The sequence below is a fragment of the Aptenodytes patagonicus genome, chromosome 21 (assembly GCF_965638725.1).
Source record: "Aptenodytes patagonicus chromosome 21, bAptPat1.pri.cur, whole genome shotgun sequence".
Taxonomy (NCBI): domain Eukaryota; kingdom Metazoa; phylum Chordata; class Aves; order Sphenisciformes; family Spheniscidae; genus Aptenodytes; species Aptenodytes patagonicus.
Genome location: NC_134969.1, coordinates 6,490,940 through 6,510,658, shown reverse-complemented (window position 1 = coordinate 6,510,658; position 19,719 = coordinate 6,490,940). Strand labels below are relative to the sequence as shown.

At 57.8% G+C, this 19,719-nt stretch overlaps 1 protein-coding gene across 1 annotated transcript in view; it reads left to right on the top strand.

The window, feature by feature from the left end:
* The window catches only part of NKAIN1 (sodium/potassium transporting ATPase interacting 1), a 42,618-nt gene that overhangs the window by 14,816 nt on the left and 8,083 nt on the right, over positions 1-19,719 (top strand). Inside the window, exons 3-5 of the mRNA XM_076357409.1 lie at positions 16,534-16,671; positions 16,876-16,956; positions 19,311-19,508. Coding sequence (XP_076213524.1) covers positions 16,534-16,671; positions 16,876-16,956; positions 19,311-19,508 — 417 coding nt within the window. The remainder of the gene's footprint in view (positions 1-16,533; positions 16,672-16,875; positions 16,957-19,310; positions 19,509-19,719) is intronic.

Here is a 19,719-nt window from a genome sequence, read left to right as displayed (position 1 = left end):
CTCTCAGGGCTGCTGCCCCTTATTCCCAGCCTGGATTTGGCCCTGGGCTGCAGGGCTGAGCTCAGGACCGGTGATGGGCAGGGTGCTGGCAAGGCCTGTGCCTGGCGCTGAGGATGGCTGGTCCGGGAAGCGCAGGTGAGCGATGCTGCGGTAAATTTGGGGTGTCTACCTGGGGCTCCTGTGGGTGTCAGGGGCCATATTTAGGGACACCTTCACCCATTTTGGGCCGGTTTACACCCCACCGGGTGCAGGTTTTCCCCATCGTCCCATGAGCACTCCCACCCCACCGCCCAGGAGATAGGTGCTGCCCCCAACTTTGGCACCCACAGGATGCTGCTGCCCCAAACCATCCCCCCTTTTGGGTGCACCCACAGGAGGGATGAGGATTTCCATCTCAAAATTTGGGGGGAAGACCCAGCCCAGCAGCACCCATGGCCTGGACACAGGACTGATGCTCCCACCACCTCCTGGGGTCCCCAGACGGGTCCCCCCTATGGGAAATGGGGCTCTGGGGCTCTCCCTGTGTCCCCCTGCTCCATCTTCTCCTCTGCCGGGGGGGAGATGCCGACCCCACTAACAACCCCGACCCCGCTAACGACACTGCCTCCCGCCTCACAGCAGCCCCAGGCCTTAATTATTTTTAATCAAGCCCCCGCCAAAGAAGGAGCTGCGTGGCAGCCGGGTCAGGGGGGGTCCCGCGGGGAGGCGGCACTTGCCAGACAAAGCAAACCCAGCCCTAACAAAGGGGCTTGAATTATACATGGGGCGCGGGCTTGCCGCCTGCCCGGCAATTAGTGGCGCCCTCGTTAGTGGGGTCGACGGCGGGGTTGGTGTCCGCCCCCAGCAGAGGAGGGGAAGGAGCAGGGGGACACGGGGAGAGCCCCGGAGCCCCATTTCCCATGGGGGGACCCATGGGAGGACCCCAGGAGGTGGTGGGAGCATCCGTCCTGTGTCCAGGCCATGGGGGGTCCCGTGTGGGGACCCCAGGAGTCCCCCCCAGTCCTGTGTCCAGGCCATGGGTGCTGCTGGGTTGGGTTTTCCCCAGGCATTTTGATATGGAAATCCTCATCCCTCCTGCGGGTGCACCCAAAAGGGGGGATGGCTTGGGGCAGCACCCATCACCCAGCTGGCAAAGCCATCCCATGTGGTTATGGGGGAAAAAACAGGTTTTTGGGGAAAATCCCGGTTTCCTCAATGTGAGGCTGGCCCTGATGCCAGGGGGATGGGCTCACGTCCCTGTTGCATGCAGGGGACTGACGGCAGTGCTGGCCCCGCTGCAGGGTTTGGGATGCTTGGGGTGGCATTGTCCCTCCGCTCAGCCGCAGCATTGTCACCTGTCGCGACATCCCAGTGTTACGCCTTGTCATTAAAGGATGTGGCCGAGCGGAGCGGGAAGGCCCCAGGGCGGGCACTGGGATGGATCCGGCCCCGGGAGCTCCCCATCCACCACCATGCAACAAAGGGGTTCATAAAAAGCAACCCCAAAAAACCCCTCCCAAACACGGTGGGTATAAAAAGAGGAAGAACCAATTAATAAAAGCAATTTTTATGGATGTTTAAGAAGTCTCTAATGAGCTCCCATCCGCGGCAGCTGCTAATCGCTGCGTTTAATAATGTGCCGGTGGTCACGGCACGCTCTGCTAAGGCGCCTTATTAAATCCTCTCCGTGATGAATGGGAAAGGTATCGGAGGCTTTAACAGCACTGGCTCTTTTACTAGAGGAATTGTTCAAAATATTCAGGTTTCTGGTTTTATTAGGACGGCACATCCCTTTGGATGCCTCTCCAGCTCCGATACTCCGGTTTGCAGTCGTCCTGGGATGCGGGTGGATGGGGTGATGGCAGCAGTTGGATGCTCTGCTCCTGCGGGATGGCAGCTCTGGGCTGGACCACGGTCCCGTTGCCGGAGCGGTGGGGCTCCACTCCCATCCCTGGTCGCGGTGACAGTGATGGTGATGGGGGGGATTTAAGGAAAATGCCAGATGGGATTGTTATTAAATCCCTCAATAGATAGTGAGCGGCACTAATGATGTCCTGTGCAGACCTTTGCTCCTTAAAGCACCCCAAAAAGCATTGCGGGTGCTTGGGGAAACAGCCAAGTCCCTTCCGTGCTGTTCGCTGCTGGCCCCGGCTGCTTCCCACTGCCCGGGTGCTTTTATATTCAGCCCATGGAAAGATTTATCCTTGCCTCGCCAGCACCCATGGGTGCCTCAAGCGTCTTCTCCTTGCGGGTTGCTGGGGTGAGGGACACATCCAGCCAGGAGGAGACCCCCAAACTCCTCCAGGAGCTTGGGGCCATTATTCCATGTAGAAATAAGAAGAAATCCCCAATTCTCCAAGAAACTCTGGCCCATGAGGGTTTCGCTCACCCAGGGACGAGTGTGGGCATGACAGCCCTGCCTGCAGCGGGCAGCGATGCCCCTCACCAGGTGTCGTGGCTGCCTGTGGGTTGGGGAATCACCCCAAGGAGAGGGAAACCCACAGGGTTTATCGTATAAAACCCTTTTGTGCTGACAGCTACCTTCTCATGGGCTGCTGGGCAGGTGAATCCCTTAAACCCGTGTCTCAGAGTGGGTTTATCCTGTATTTTAAGGCTAAAAAATTGGATAAGTGCTGGAAGAAACACCCACGCTCGCAGGGCTCAGTGGGTGCACCCAGTCACCCCCGGGTACCACCTCCGGATGCCCCCTTCATCCCTCCAAGATGCAGGAGCATCCCCTCCTCCTCCAAAACAGCTCTACCCTCCCATAAAAATAAATATTTTGGGAGCCGCGTGCGGTTTCGCCTTCTCACCGGCTGCCGCCGGCTGCTCCTTTCGCAGCGGCATCTCTCTGAGGGATTATTTTTACTCCCCGGCTCATTAACGGGGCTGTTACCAGGCAGATTTCCTCACCCGATTTTCTCTTTCCCAGCCTGCGGGTCGTGGGAGGAGGGACTGCCGGTTTCCATAGCAATGTGCTTGGCTTTAATCAGTATGTCTTTCCTGAGAGAATTGATTACGAAAGGTGTCACTAAATAAGTCAGTAAATTGGATTTTTTTTATATATATATTTTTTTTTTCTCCCCTCTATCGGATTATATTAACGGTGTCTTTGAGGTGCCGTCTGAGATCCAGGGGAAATTACCTCTTGCTTCTCGCAGATGTCGGGCTAAAGAACTTAACTGGGAGAATTAGCATCGAAATTGCCTGCGGCTTAATCCTTGTCCAAACGGGCTCAGCTACCACAGGCTGGTGGGGACATCTCGGCCAAGATCCATCCTGAACCACCCAGCACAGTGTCTGGTGGGTTTTTGCAAATTTTTGGAGACCGGGTTGTCCCGCTCCTCCTCTTTCCAATGGCCCAAAGCTGCTTTTCCTGGAGTGGACGGCTCCTGCTCACTCCCCATCCTGGTCTGGCCCCAACGTTTGTCTCTGTCTCACCCCCAGGATTTGTTTTTTAGGGTGTCAGGCTCCCTGTATCTCTCCTGGCTCCCCATCTTGTTTGCTGTTCCTTGTATGCCTCCCAAATTTAAGCCCAATATACCACAGATCTAAGCCCAAGATCCTCCAAATTTAAGCCCAAGATGCCCCAGATTTAAACCCCAAATCCCCCAGATCTAACTCCAAGATCCCCCAAATTTAAGCCCAAGATCCCCCAGATTTAAGCCCCAAATCCCCCAGATCTAAGCCCAAGATCCCCCAAACTTAAGCCCAAGATCCCCAGTTTTAAGCCAAAGAACCTCCAGATCTAAGCCAAAGATCCCCCAAATTTAAGCCCAAGATCTCCCAGGTTTAAACCCAAGATCCCCCAAATTTAAGCCCCAGCTTCCCCCGCAAGCTGGAGCGGGGCAGGATCAGTCCTTCCCTGCGGTGCGTTGGTGGCTCCATCGTTACTGAGCACCGGGCGCCTGCACGGCTCTTCCTCGCCCCGTCGACCGCGGGACAAGGGGTTGGGTGAGCGGTGGGGTCTCCGCGGGCGGTGGGGGATGTCCCCTTCGTCACTGTGTCCCACGGGCCAACCGGCACCGGAGGAGATGCCGGCCAGTCTGGGTGCCAGAGATGCTCTGCCAGGGTCAGGGATGTGGCTCCACTCGGCATCTCCAGGCTCGCAGGGAGAAATCCCCCTGCTCCGAGCAATTCCCCATTTGCTCGGGGGGGGTTTTAGGGTTTTTTGCTCCATTTTAATTAATTCTCAGCCTCTCAGTGGCCATGCCGCTAATGTGCTTTCTGCTGCGAGTCTCCGGCGTGATGACAAGCCGCGGCTCGTTGTGGCTAATTGAGGGGCTTGAATAATCCCGATTTTCTTTATCCGAAAGGCTGGTTGTTGAAGCCGGCTTGCGCGGGGGACGGTTGCCGATGGTTCGGAGACAGCAAGTGCTTCCGACACTGAGCCGGGGATCAGGGATCTGTGTTGGATCGGGGTGAGGGGTTTATTTGCTGTGGGATGGGATGGGATGGATGGGATGAATGGGGTGAATGGGATGCATGGGATGCATAGGATGGATGGGATGGGATTGATGGATAGGAGGGATGGGATGGGATGGGATGGGATGGGATGGGATGGGATAGGATGAATGGGATGGGATGGGATGGGATGGGATGGGATGGGATGGGATGGATGGATGGGATGGCTGGAATGTATGGGATACATAGGATGGGTGGGATGGGACTGATGGATAGGATGGATGGGATGGATGGGATGGGATGGGATAGGATGGGATGGGATAGGATGGATGGGATGGGATGGGATGGAATGGATGGGATGGGATGGGATGGGATGGCTGGAATGTATGGGATACATAGGATGGGTGGGATGGGATTGATGGATAGGATGGATGGGATGCATGGGATAGGATAGGATGGATGGGATAGGATAGGATGGATGGGATGGGATGGGATAGGATGGATGGATGGGATGGGATGGGATGGATGGAACGTATGGGATACATAGGATGGGTGGGATGGGATTGATGGATAGGATGGATGGGATGGATGGGATGGGTGGATGGATAGATGGGATGGGATGGGATGGGATGGGATGGGATGGGATGGGATGAGGTGGGTGGGATGGATAGGACTGATGGGACAGCAGGCTCCCCCATTCACGCTCCATCCCAGACACACAGCTGGGTTATTCGGGCATGGCAGGGGGCTGTACGGCCCCTTCACTTCCCCCGCTGCTTCCAGATGGATTTGCTCCAACCCGCAGCCTAACTCCTCTATTTGTGGCTGCCCGAGGCAGCGTGGCCGGGCTCTGCCCCCGGGTCCCATCGCTCCCCTGCGCCCATTCCTCCTGCAGCCCCGTGCCAATGGCCGTTGCCTACGTCTCTTCTTCTCTTGATTTCTCCTCATGGCGTAACTTAGGCTAAAAGTTGTAATTCAGAGGTGTTTTCACCACCACCCCTCCGTGCCTCAGTTTCCCCATTAGACCTGCTCTGATGGAGCTGGTCACCCTGACCAAGAGATCGCTCCCCAGGGCGGTGCTGAGCAGGGCCGGGCAAGACTTAACCCGTTTTCCAGGTAAACTGGGGCATGGCAAAGCAGTGCACAGCACCCGGGCGGTGCAGGATCAGCCCTTCCCTGGCCGTCACCGGCGACCCTGGCGCTTCAGCCCTGCAGGTGTGAAAGTACCTCAACCTCACGGGAATGGATGGCTGGGTCCCGCTGGGGTTGCAGCCCTGTGCCTCAGTTTCCCTTCCATGGCAAGTGCCTCCTTGGGCACCGCTGCTGTCCCCAGTGCACATTTCCCCCCCCCCCCCCCCCAGGGACACTGCTGGCACCTCCTTACTCCATCTCACGGGTGCCACCATCCCACGTCCTCCCCACCGAGGGGACCCCGGAGTCCTGGGTCCTTTCAAGGTCATTTGCAAGGTCAGGCCGGGTGGATGTGGAGGGGCACGAGCTCGGGGTTAACGGGATCATCCCAGCTCCCTTCTGCAAGGACACTTAAATGGGTTTGCGTCTCCTGAGCAATTCCCGAAGGGATGGAGCAATTCCCTGCCGGAATAAAGCCTGTCGTGTGGGAGGGCATGGCTCCGGAGCCAGCCTCTCATGGGTGAGGTGGGAATGAGCCACTTCGACTTCCTCGGCTCTCCCTCGGCATCAAAATGTTTCCTTGCTGGGAGGCGAGAGAAAGAAAAAAGTCTCGTCTCAGCATTTATAGGATGGTGCAAATAATAGATGTAATCTTGAATTAAAGTTAAATAGACGCAATATTGTATTAAAGTTAAATAGATGTAATATTGTATTAGAGTTAAACCAGCCCGTTTGCGGGGAAATTTGAAATTTTTGATGTTTGCTGGGAAAAAAAACCCTATGAAAATTCCTCCGGGGGTAATGACCCGCTGCGGGTCCTCGCTGGGGACATTGGAAAAAAAGCCAAATCCACCCAAAAGCCTGTTTTGGGAGCCGACGGGCCCCGCGGTGGCTCGGGGCTTTGTTTTAGCGGGTGTAAATCAGGAGGAGCCCGGGGTGGTGATGGAGCATCCCTCTCCACGTGGGAACACCCACCGCCCCGGGTTTCGGCGTTCCCGGCATCTCAGAGCACTGCGAAGGTTTGGGGGTGTCTCCCCATGCCGTGCCTCAGTTTCCCTTCCCTATGATGGAACCAAACAGGAGGGGGCTGGGTTTAATCTGCTTTGTGCAAAGGGCACTTTGCAACCCTTGGGCTACATTCGGGTGATTTATTATTATTATTATTATTATTGTTATTGTTATTATTACTATTATTGCCGTTAGCCACCCCGAGGCTGCATTTCCCAGCCCTCCTCGTACAGAACCCCCCAGGGATGGATGGAGCCAGGAGCACGGATCTGGGGTGCAGGGCTTGGAGGGGACCCAGCCGTATGGGCGCTGGGGTCTCGCGAGGGTCCTGGGGATGGGTGCAATGGGTGACCTCGCACCCAGGGGTGCAGCCCGCCCCGGGGCCGTATCCAGCCCATGGAGCAGGTTGCCGGCGGCGAGCTCCCAGCGCGCAGCGTCTAGACAAGCGCATCCAGCCGGGGCTGCCACCACGTTCCCATGGCAACGGTGCCGGATGCGGCGAAATGAAATAAATAATCGGGAATGGGAGGGGGGGACACAGGCGAGAGGAAGGAAAGCCTTGGATGAGTAGTGGGTGCTGGGTGGGCGATGGGGAGCCGTGGCGGGGAACCGCACGTGCCCCAAGTCTCTGCCTGTGCCCCCAGCGCCTGCAGCAACATCCTGGAGATCTGGGACGCTTGAGCCACGTGCCGGGAGCTCCTAAATCCAGCGATGCCGGCGTTGGGGGGCAGAAAGGGGCTGCGCAGAGGCCAGGAGGCTGCCAAAACCTGCTGGCATCAATGGGGGGTTGCAACAGCTGGGGAAGGACCCAATTTGTGCCTCTTCCACCCGGCTTTTCGCTCCTGCCATGTTTTACAATGGGGCTGCTTGGTCCCAGAGCATCTTGTCGGCCAAAAGCCGCATCCTGCTCATCGCTACCCGATACCGGTGAGCGATCAAGGCTCCGGCGCCTTTAATTTCTTTTCCTTTGCGATTTCACAAAGGCTTTGCAAGTTGGAAGTAGGTCAAGAACTTGTTTCCAAGTCATTAAATAAAGTCCCTGGGTTCACAGCGGTGTTTGCACCTTCTTAATAGTCAATTCGCTCTCTTGCCATTCATTTAAATCGCAGCCAATTTCCCTAAGTGGAGACGGGCATCTCGCGGGGACCGCATGATGAAAACGCCTCTGATGGCTCCCCGGGCTCCCCAGGAGCAGGGCAAAGGCACTGGCAGAGCGAAAATCAGCAAAATGCCTTAAACTGCCTCAAAAAGAGAGGTTGCGGGGTGTGGGCGAGCCTGCGAGGGGGTGCTTGGGTGCTGTGGGGGCTCAGGGTGGGGATGCGGGGCCCCGTAGCATCCTTTGGTTGTGAACGGGGCTGGGAGCTGGGCTTTGCTTTTCCTCCTGGGGATGGGGATGGTCCTTCCCTTCTGGCCGGACCCTGGAAGCCCCGTGCGCTTCGTTAGCCCCAGTGATGCTCCATCTGCTGCGGGAAACGCCCCTTATGGGGACCGACAGCATGGGGCGTCCCGCTAGCGGGCCGGATCCTGCCCTGCGGCTCCACCTGGGGGGTGTTACCTCCCTAAATCCCAACATTTTTTTGGCCAAAACTCCTAGAAACGGGGCATTTCTGCCCCAAACAGCCAGGACGAGCTCAGCAGGAGGGGAGCGATGCTTTCACAGCATCTTTGGACGCAGCACAGAGGGATATTCGAGGCGGAATAAAAACCCCAAATCTCTTCAAAATGCAGTGAAATGAAAAGTTAAATCCCCGGCGAGCCCCAGGCATATGGTACGCGGGAGAAAATCACCCGGCTGAAGGATAATAACCCATCGGGGGGTACCAAAGCCCCGCTCCGCTCCTGCCACGCCGCAGCGTGGAAGGGAGGGCAGAGGGTTTATTTCAGCCCGACACGCAGATGCTGCTGCTGAGATCAAGGGCAGCAGGTAGCCGGGGGGAGCATCCTGCCTGCGCTGCCTGCTCTGGCCTCGCCAACACCGAAAAAAGATGCAGCTGGATTGTCAGGGCTTTTCAATCTTCAGGGAGAATATTTTCAGGGGGGGACATCCCTTTTTTTCTGGGATGGAACCTCTTCCCATCTATTTTTTTCCCCTTTTTGGGAAAAATCATGGGGGGGAATATCCCCTTCCCCTGCCCGGATGGCTTGGTGAAGACCCTCGGAAGGGCAACGGGCAGGTTTGCTCCTGCCTGCAAATGTCAGAGCCACATCCCCGGGGAGCCGGCAGCAGAAAAGCTGCGGTTTCGGTGATGGGAATGGGGGGGGGGGGTGGGGAATTCCCTAAAAATCCTCTAAAAATCCCCTTTTCCTCAACTTCTATCCTCAGGGGTAGCCGAGGGGAGCTTCTGGCTCCTGGTGCATCAAACCCCCCAAAATCTGGAGCAAGACCCCGTGCGCTCGGGATGCTGGGTGCACCGCTTTGGTGGTTGAGAATCCCCCCACTGCAGGGTGTCCCGTTTGGGGGTTCACTCCTCTGCCCCCTCCCTCCCCACGGCCGGGTCCCCTGGGGGCTCCCGAGGTCCTGTATCCCGGCTGGCAGCGGGTTCTGTGCCGGGATGCTTCCCGCTTTGCCGAAAACTAGGTTGTTGGGGAGTGGTGCGGGATGCGGGATACTGCCATGTACCCAGGCATGATGGGCACACGACACGCGTGTGATGCCCACGCGCCCCGTCCCAGTGCGAGCGGGGCTGGTGGGACGCTGGGGAGGGGGCGGTGAGGGCAGGGCTGGGGGTGGTGGGGAGTGCCCGGGCTCCCTGATTCAGCCGGCCCCGCTCTGAGGGTGAGGAGGGGTGCAGGGTGCAGGCAGGGCGTGAGTGCAGGCAGGGCGTGAGTGCAGGCAGATTGTGAGTGCAGGCAGGGCGTGAGTGCAGGCAGATTGTGAGTGCAGGCAGGGCGTGAGTGCAGGCAGATTGTGTGTGCAGGCAGGGCGTGAGTGCCCACGTGCTGCCTCCTCCTGCCGCTGGCTCTGTTGCCCTCCGCAGCACACGCAGCCCACAGGCTCCGGGCAGCGGCTGCTCCCCATCTTCATCGGTGCTTCCGATGCTGCCGGATCTCCCGGGCTCGGCCTGGATCCAGGAATCCCAACCCCACCTCACGCCAAGGGAACTGGCTCCCCTCACCCTGCCGGGGCATCTCGCGCCCGGTATCCCCGAGCGCATGGGGTCTTGCCCCAGATTTTGGGGGGTTTCACCACGCAGCTCCCCCCGGCCAGCCCCAGGGGTAGCAGCTTTTCTGCTGCCGGCTCCCTGGGATGTGGCTGTGACGTTTGCAGGCAGGACCAAACCTTCCCGTCACCCTTCTGAGGGTTTTAATAATCCGCGCGGGCAGGGGAAGGGGACATTTCCACCCTGATTTTTCCTAGAAAGGGAAAAAAATAGATGGGAAGAGTTCCCATCCCAGAAAAAGGGGATGTTTCCCCCCCCCAGAAAGTGTTTTGCCCAGGTAGTAAAAATGTGCGAACCCACAATGTGCAAACCCGTTCTGCCCCAAAAGGGCCCAGCTGAAGCGGCAGCAAGCAGGGGGAGCCCGGAACGGGGAAAGGCATGTGGTGGCCTGGCCGGGGCCGTCCCTGCGGGCAGAGGGACAGGGTGACCAGTGTCACCTTGTGTGAATTAACAGGGCTGGATGCCCGTGTCACCATGCCCATCCCCAAGTCACCGCTGCCCCATGTGCTCCAGACACCTGGGTTCCCCCCTGGGGACGTCGGGGACAGGGGGCTTTTATTTAAAAGCAATTAAATACAGAATCAGGTACCTGGAAAAATCGCTGCCTAGGCATGGGGGGTGGCACAGCTTGAGATGCAGCTGGGGGACGGGGGGGTCGCTGCCCCGTGTCCCCAGGCATGACTCCCTGTCTGCTGCGCCCTGGGGTGTTGCTGCACCCTGGGGTGATGCTCGGGGGGCTTCAGGCTGGGCGAGGGTGCAGCGAGCAGCAGGGATGCCCCCAGAGCATCGCCCAGCATGCAACCGTGGGGCTCTGCAGCTTTGGTGGGGCTCAGGGAGAGACGGGAGGGACCGGCCGCGAGTGAGCAGGATGGAGGGACCGTCCCCCTCCCCAGCTCCACCAGGAGATGACCCCCCCCAGCGCCGGAGCGAGCTCCCATCTCTCTCCACCCGTTAATTATTGAGGCTTCGGGGGTGCAATAATATATTTGTGCATCTGTGTCAGCAAATGCGTCATCCCCATTGCAGCCAAGGCGAGAGGATGGAGCGGGGGGTGGGGGGCAGCGCCGCCTCCCCCACGGAGCCCAGGGGGACCAGGGGCCGCAGCCTGGCCAGCATCCTCGCCCCGGGCCCTGGTGACATGAGCGTCACCTCCCCTGGGCACTGCAGCAGGAGGACATGGATAAAACGTCCCTGCAATTGCCGGGACTGCTGAGCGCCCGGACACGTGTGCCCCAGGGACGCTTGTGTCCACAGGTGGCCGTGTCCTCCCATCCCTTCGGTTTTGGTGGTAATTAAGTGGGTTTTGGAGAAGTCTCTAAGAGCCGTCAGGTGTGGCTGATATGATGGAGGATCTGCTGCCGAATCCTGCTTCTTTCAGCATCTGTAAATCCCAGGCAGGGTCGTGGGCTGGGGGGGCCGTGGTGGCTCCAGCTTGTCCCCGGTGGGGACAGGGGGATGAGGGATGGCCCCAGGTGGCACGGAGACCTCATGGCCACCCTGCGGACGTGGTGTCCCTCTCGCTGGGCAGAGGGTGGTCTTGGTCCCCACAGGCAGCCTGTCCACTGCCCTGTTACCAAGCGGGGGGCAGGGTTGGTTTTGTCTCAGAAACACAGGGTGGGATGCAATAAGAGGTCCCCCCCCCAACATCCTTGCCTCTAAATTGGAAGGATGTGGGTTTGATGGGACTGTTAGAAGGATAGTGATAGGACGAGAGGAAATGGCCTCAAGTTGCGCCAGGGGAGGTTTAGATTGGACATGAGGAAAAAATTCTTTACTGAAAGAGTGGTTAAACATTGGAACAGGCTGCCCAGGGAAGTGGTGGAGTCCCCATCCCTGGAAGTATTTAAAAGACGTGTAGATGAGGCACTTAGGGACATGGTTTAGTGGGCATGGTGGTGTTGGGTCGATGGTTGGACTCGATGATCTTAGAGGTCTTTTCCAACCTCAATGATTCTATGATTCTATGATATGGAATTTGCTGGATGGCTGCATCCAAAGAGTTGCAGTCAACAGCTCAATGTCCAAGTGGAGATGGGTAACGAGTGGTGCCCCTTAAGGGTCCATACTAGGACCAGTACTATTTAACATCTTCATCAGTGACATAGACAGTGGGATCGAGTGCACCCTCAGCAAGTTTGCAGATGACACCAAGCTGATGGAGCAGTTGATGCGCTGGAGGGATGGGATGCCATCCAGAGGGACCTGGACAAGCTGGAGAAACGGGCCTGTGTGAACCTCATGAGGTTCAACAAGGCCAAGTGCAAGGTCCTGCACCTGGGTTGGGGCAACCCCCGGTATCAATCCAGGCTGGGGGATGAAGGGATTGAGAGCAGCCCTGCCAAGAAGGACTTGGGGGTACTGGTGGATGAAAAGCTGGACATGAGCCAGCAATGTGCGCTCGCAGCCCAGAAGGCCAGTCGTATCCTGGGCAGCATCCAAAGCAGCGTGGCCAGCAGGGCGAGGGAGGGGATTCTGCCCCTCTACTCTGCTCTGGTGAGACCCCCCCTGCAGCACTGCGTCCAGCTCTGGAGCCCTCAGCATAAGAAAGACACGGACCTGTTGGAACGGGTCCAGAAGAGGGCCATGAAAATGATCAGGGGGATGGAACAGCTCTGCTATGAGGAAAGGCTGAGAGAGTTGGGGTTGTTCAGCCCGGAGAAGAGAAGGCTCTAGGCAGACTTTCTTGTGGCCTTTCAATATATAAAGGGGGCTTACAGGAAAGTTGGAGAGAGACTTTTTACCAGGGCCTGTAGTGACAAGACAAGGGGCAACGGTTTCAAACTGAAAGAGGGGAGGGTTAGATTGGACATAGGGAAGGAATGTTGTACGTGACGGTGGTGAGGCACTGGCACAGGCTGCCCAGAGAAGTTGTGGATGCCCCATCCCTGGAAGCGTTCAAGGTCAGGTTGGACGGGGCTCTGAGCAACATGAAAGATGATCAAAAGATGTCTGTGCTCATCGCGGCAGGGGTGGATTAGACGATCTTTGAAGGTCCCTTCCAACCCAAACCATTCTGTGATTCTATATTGGAAGTGTTTGAGGTCAGGTTTTGAGCAACCTGATCTAGTGGAAGATGTCCCTACCCATGGCAGGGGGGTTGGACTAGATGCATCTTTGAAGGTGCCTCCAGCCGAACCCATCCTGTGATTCTCTGATTCCGAGAGAGCAGAAATGGCAGCTGCTGGGCAAGACGATTTCTGTTATGATACTGGAGGGTGGTGGGTTGGGGATGCTCTTCCTGGGGCCGAACGCTGCCCAGCTTGGTTGCAGGAGGGATTTCCAACCTCAAAGTATCAAATCTGGTGGGGATGGGACATAGGGGAAGGTGCTCCCCGGTGTCTGTGCAATCCTCCTGGTGCAGCCGGAGTGGCTTTCATCTCTCCCGTCCTTGTCATGGGGATTAAAAAGGACTGGGAAAACCCCACCAAGTAACAGGATGGGTCCAAGGAAGGTGAAGGTGCCATAACCGAGGGGTGATTTGGGGACAGGCGAGCTCCTTCCCACTTGAATTTGCTGCCAGCACCCCTAAAAAATCCCATTTTCCTTGAGCTCTGCCTCACCGGTTCTGCCTGCCCAGAGCCCCTGGGCTGAGCCCTGGTGGCTCCCTGTCCCCAAGGGGCTCCGCACGCGTCCCCTCCTGCCACGGTCCTCCCTGGGGACTGCCACATGCTGATGGAGCCCGGTCCCCGTGTCTCGCCTGCTTCGATTTCTTGATTAAAATAAAATCATTGCAGGCAACACATTTCAATTAGCAGGACTCTGGCGCGTGCCTGCCCCCAGCTAATTGATATGATTTGCTGCAAAGGGAACTTTTGGGGCTGATCGATAAACTAGAGAGTGTTTAATTAAGAGGGAGCCCTAAAACTTGTTGCATTGATTGGCTGCAGGTTTATCTTAATTAGCAGCGGGATGGTGTGTGGTTCCCGGCCCCGCACCCCCAGGAGCATTACGGCTTTGATGGCGGAGCAGCAGTAAGAGCTGAAAGGGGAGAGCAGGGTGTTAATGAGGGTGGGTCGTTAACGGGGCTGCTATTAGCATGGGAAATACCCTTTACAGGAGGAGGACAGGCTGGGGAAGATGCTCCGAGCTCCACAAGTCACCTGGGTTTGGCGGGGGTTGCATGCTGCCGGTCCCCAAGTTGCTCGGAGGTTTCTTGCAGAGCATGCTGAGAGCTTGCAGAGCCCCTTGCCATGCTTGCAGGCGACACCGAGCCCCGTGGCCAGGCTTGCGCACTGCTCTTGCTTCATTTAGGGCCACCGTTGATGAACGGCTGGCGGTAGCTGCATGAAAAGCCTGGGTGTCTTGAAGTTTGCTGCCGGGAGACATCTCACCCCCACAGGATCGGGCAAGGATGCTCCCAGTGCTGGACCAGCCCGGGGTCCGCAGTGAGCGAGCGGCGAGAAGCGCTTGGAGCAAGCCAGGAGCATCGGTCTGAGCTGAAGTCGGTGCTCGCTGAGCCCTGCCATGCCCCGCACGAGGATTGCCAAACCTGTGCCACCCACACCCCCCGGAGCGTGGCAGTGCCTCAGTTTCCCCACTCGTGAAACTGGGCGTAAGGCTGCTGAGCTGCCCTTGGGATGCCCTTGGTGCTTTGCGGGCGGCGAGTGCCAGGGGAGCTACAGCCGCAGACTCGCCGCGTTTGTGCTGTGTCTCCGTATTTTCCTTAACCTGAAGCAGGATCCGACGAGGCTGAAAAAAACAGTATTTGCTTTTCACCTGGGGGGAATAAGCTCGAATAACGGCACACACAAAGCAGCATTTTACCTGCCAGGGCGGCTCCAGCAAAGCTTTTTGGTGCAATTAGCATCCCTCGCTCGTCCGCGGGGAGACTGTGGTGTTTGCCACTAATTTTGCCTCTCCTTGGGACGAAGAAGGATTCGGTTCAACCAGGCTTTTCCCAGCTCCGTCTCCTTCAGCCTGTCCTGGCTTGATGGGCTGGAATTAAGGAGCCATGCGGGTGTAAGCCCATCGCTCCAGCTCGATGGGATGCTCCCAGAGGCTCTTCCCAGCCCCATCCCTCGACTTGGAGACTCACCAGTACCCAAAACTCGCAGCCTTCACATCTAGCTCCTCCTAAGCAGCTCTGTCAACAGCTACCAGATCGATGGATGGCTATAAAACCCCGAGCACCGCTCTCCTTGTATCATTTATTATTTACATTCCTCAATTTAAAAGATTCACGGCCCAGTTGTAAGTATTTCCAAAGGCTGTTTCCTCAAAGAGTTTAAATAGCGTGGAACTGAATTAAGCCTCAATGCAAACAGCCTTGGTCCCGGCCCTGTGGATCCAGCGGCTGCCCGGGCTCGGCTGCTCCATGGCTTTGCATCGCCTTTAATTGAAACCGGGGTCCTGCCGGCACGGATCCAGCAGATCCTATCCCGGGGGTAGGGAATGGGGTACCATGGTCCTTGGCTCTGCCTTTGGCTCTCCACCCGCTGGCAGGATGGAGCTGGGCTAAAATAGGTGTTAATTAGAGCCCTCGCTAAGCCAATTCAATGAGCACGTGATGCTTTATGGATGGGGAAACTGAGGCACAGCTGGTGGTTGCACACACAGATGCATTAGCTATGCCTCATCCTCACACTTAGGGAAGGACGCTTAGGGAAGGACATTTGCCACCTCCTTTATTTCCCCCCTGTAATTAGGACACATTAAGTCGGGCTGGATGGACAGGAATGCTGCGGGGCCCTGGGGCAGCCCCGCGGCCGTAACCCCCGTGGGAGCTTCAGGGAGCGCCAGGATGGAGGTCCCCTAAATCCAGGTCACTGGGGGAAGATGCTGGTGAATGGAGAAGGGATGTAAAGCCCATTTTCTCCCGCGATTTTTCAGGACAGACTCCCACTTCTCTGCCAGGATGAGAGTCATTGCACTGGGAGGGGAAACTGAGGCGCGGTGCCACGGGGAGGACTTGGCTCACAGGGTTTATCGGGTGAATCTGGGGCATCTCAAAGAGCGACGAGACAGGGCTGGGCTGTCAGAAAGGTAAATGTAAAGAGGTTGTTTGGTTTGCAAGGCTGCTGGAGACACGTGTCGCTGCAGCCCCGTCCCCGCGCCCTCTGGGGCTGCGGCATCTGACAGACCCCAAAGTTCCTTAAAAGTTCCCTGAAAGTTCCCTATAAACCACAGCCTCATCGAATCTCCATTTTTTAACTTAAAACCATCAGCAAATGCTCCAGCACTCCCACCTCACCTTTGCTACCACCTTTCTTTAAGCTAATCCTGTAATTAAGAGTAGTAGACCCCAAGCCAGTAGCAAATAGAGCCACAAATAAGCGCTGGGATAACAGGCAGATCATGCCGGCTACCATCTCTGATTTTGCGTGCCGAGCGATTTATTAAGCTGCACGGCGTCCTTATTTATGGATTACGAAAGATAACGATGATCAAAACCTAATGGCGTTAAATAGGAAGGCACGCGACAAGCTGGTGAGGACAGGCAGAAAAATCGCTTGCAAAATACCGGGGGACCCCATGCATGACCTGAGCAGGAGGTTTTCCCTGGACGAGCTGAGCTCAGGGATAAACCCAGCCTGGAGGGTAATTTTCAGCAGTGCCTGAGACCTGAGTGATGGGGAAACTGAGGCACAGAGGGTGCTGGCGGGGCAACAAGCTGACATCTCCCTGCTCCCCCTTCTCAGCTCCAATTATTCCTAATAACCCCTCGCTCGCTGCCATGCATTTGCCCACCGCCGGCCGATGCATCACGCAGATGTTTCAGCCTGTTGCAACTAATTATCCATGGGATTTCCCATTAATTACTGGCTGCTCTTTGCCTTTAGCATCCCGGGAGCTGCTGCGGTGACCGATGCCCTGCTTTAATACCTGCAACCCCTCCTTTGCTCTGTTGCAGGTAGCGGCACTGGAGAGGCAGATCTTTGATTTCCTGGGCTACCAGTGGGCACCCATCCTGGCTAATTTTTTACACATCATGGCCGTTATTTTGGGTATTTTTGGGACCATCCAGTACAGATCCAAATACCTCATGATGGTAGGTACCGCCGCGGATGCCGCTCCCCGTGCCCGGCTGTAGCAGCATCATCACCCCCGGGGATGGCTCAGCCCCAGATCCCCTCTCGTATCCAAACCCCAATCCCTGTGGATCTGGCGGGATCCAGCGAGCGGAGCAGATGGGGGACGGACCGGGGGATGTCCGTTTGGCATGGCATGCCCTGACCAGCTCTCTTCTCGGCAGTACGCGGTGTGGCTGGTGCTGTGGGTCGGCTGGAACGCCTTCATCATCTGCTTCTACCTGGAGGTTGGACGCTTGTCACAGGTAACCACTGCCCCCGCCTGCCTCCTCTTCCTCCGTCCTTCCCTCCCTCCCTCCATCGCCCTTCCCTCCATCTTTCCATCCTTCCTGCTCTCCTGCTGCTTGCCCTCCTCATTCCCCTGCCCCACAGCTCTGCCCCCCAAAAAGGGACCCGGAGCCTGAGGACACCCTCACCCTGGCAGCAAAGCACCCACCTGGGTGCTGGAGGTGCCTCCCCAGGGGCTCCCAGCTGCAGCACCGAGCACCCAGGCGTGTGTGGGATGGACAGACGGACAGTTCAGGCCGAGGTGGTGGTGGGGGGGAGGCTTCGAAGCAGGAGATTAATTAGGCTGATGAGGCTGATGAGTCGGGAATTGCAGGGCACTCGTTAATCACCAGCGGGCCCTCGGCGCTGCTGGGGTTTATGGGGTGCAGAAATTGGGCGGTGCTGTTTCCTAACACACTGGCGAGGAGATAAAGCGGAAAAGGGACATGGGGACCAGGGACAAGCAATGATGGGAAGGTTTGGGGCAGGCTCTCCAGCCGCTCGGCTGGGGTGCAGGCAGGGCTGGGCAAGGCAGCGGGGTGGGGAGGAGGAGACCCCTCTGCTGCAGATTCCAAATTTTCCAGGGTGTCCTGGGACTCTGCAAGCGCCTCTCGGCCCCCGAGCACCCAGCAGTGGCACGAGAGCGGCTGGACATCATTAATGGCTTTGAAAAGTCATCCTGGTGGCCATTGGGGTGAGGATGTGAGTGGGGCTGTGCCTCTCCGTGCCTCCCCGCCCCACCCTGGGCTATTAAATTATAGCTCTTACAGGAAAAAAAGCAAAACTTAATGTAGCGATGATGCATCGCTAGATGGTTTGAGCATCCTCAGCCCATGGTCGGGGTACCTGAGCCAAGGATGTGCCCCGCTCTGGCATCCCGCTCCCGGCTCTGAGGATGCTGTTCCCCGTGCTGTGCTCAGGGCATCACAGACGGCTCGGGGAAACAGGATCCGGCTCGCTCTGCGGCTGCCTGCAGCGGGGAAAAGGGCTTCCTGGGGGGTTCGCAAGGACAAAACCACCTTCCCGTGTTGCTACAGGTCGTCTGAGGCTCTTCTAAAAAGCTGAAATGCCAGATATGTGGAGCAGGCACAGAGGATGCAATAGGGGCGAATTCGCTCCCACCAAGTGTTCTCGGAAATCCCCAATTTCTCAGTGATGCTGCAATGCCAGAACACCCCCTCTTTGTGCTTCTCATCACCTAAACTCACATCCTTTGGTTTTAGAAACCAAAACTCACTTTCTTTCTACTTTTTCTGCCCCACCCAGAAAAATCTTTTAATCCCAGATGGGTGATTTCCTACAAGGGATGCTTAGCGGGTTTCCCAGCCCCCTGCAGGCCCAAGGGCTGGCGGTGCAGAGAGGGGCTGGGAGGACCCTCCGTGGGATGGGTGCTCACCCAGCCATGCCAGGAGGGCCCCACTGTGTGGTGGGTCTTGCCCAGCCATGCCGGGGGGACCCCACCATGCAGTGGGTGCTCACCCAGCTGTGCCAGGAGGACCCTCCGTGGGGTGGGTGCTCACCCAGCCGTGCCGCTGCTGCCGGCGGGAGCCCTGCGCCGGGGCTGCATCCCAACCTGCGCAGCCCCCATCTCCCTGCGGGATCCACGGGCAGGGGCATCGGCATCGACCGTGCCGTGGTGCCGCCTGGGATCGAGCCCAGGAGCTTAGCTTCGCACGAGCCTGCTATGGGGAGGGTGCAGGCGGGGACTGGGGGATTAGCCCTGCATCTTATCCGACCCCGGCGATAGCCCGCAGCCGTGCCTTGCAGTGGGGAGGCTGCTGCCTACCTCCCTGCCACCTAAAAGCTGCTGGAGATGAAACAGGGAGAGCCCCAAAGCCTGGTAATGGGCTTACGAGGAGGGGACGTGCGTGAGCAGGACCCCCGCAAGGCTCTGTGGGGATGGGGGGATGGCACCCCGAAACCCTCTCTGCTCTGCATCCCTGGACCACGCTGGCGGGGTGATCCCATAGTCCCATCTTTCAGATGGCTGGATGTAGCCGGCAGCATCGCAAGCGGCTGCTTCCCTGCCTCAAGGCAAAGCTGCCGTGCTGGTGACCGCTCCGGGACATCCGTGATGTCACCTGGTCATCGTGGCACACCTGGATGCTGCTTGACCAAATGGCCCATGACACCGGCGTGGGAGGAAGCCACAAACCCCAGGGACGCTGGCTGCGGGTTAGGGAGGTGCAGGGGTTCATTGGCCGCACTGCATTAACGTGGCCTGGGTCTCGTGGAGCATCCTTGGGTTGGAAAAGCCCATTTTCTGTCCAACCCCTCTGCAAAGAGCCTCAGCTCCACGGTCTGTGCCTCCTCCTCTGCTCCCCTCCCGCAGGATCGAGACTTCATCATGACCTTCAATACCTCACTGCATCGCTCGTGGTGGATGGAGAATGGGCCAGGCTGCCTGGTGACGCCGGTGATGAACTCCAACCTGGCGCCTGAGGACCATCACGTCATCACCGTCAGCGGCTGCCTGCTCGACTACCAGTACATCGAGGTAGTGAGCAGTGCCACGCAGATATTCCTGGCGGTAAGGGCAGCTGCTGGCACTTTTCCTCCTCATCCCGAATTGTGAAGCGAGAGAGGAGGGACGGTGGCAGGGACCAGGGTGAGCAGAGCCACCGTGGTCCAGCTGGAGATGTCCCACCATCGCGCATCCATCAAGGGTGGCGTTGGCTCAGGGGTGGGAAGAGAGAAGCAGACGGAGCCCATGCCAGCACCCCGGGGGTGCTGCCCACCCC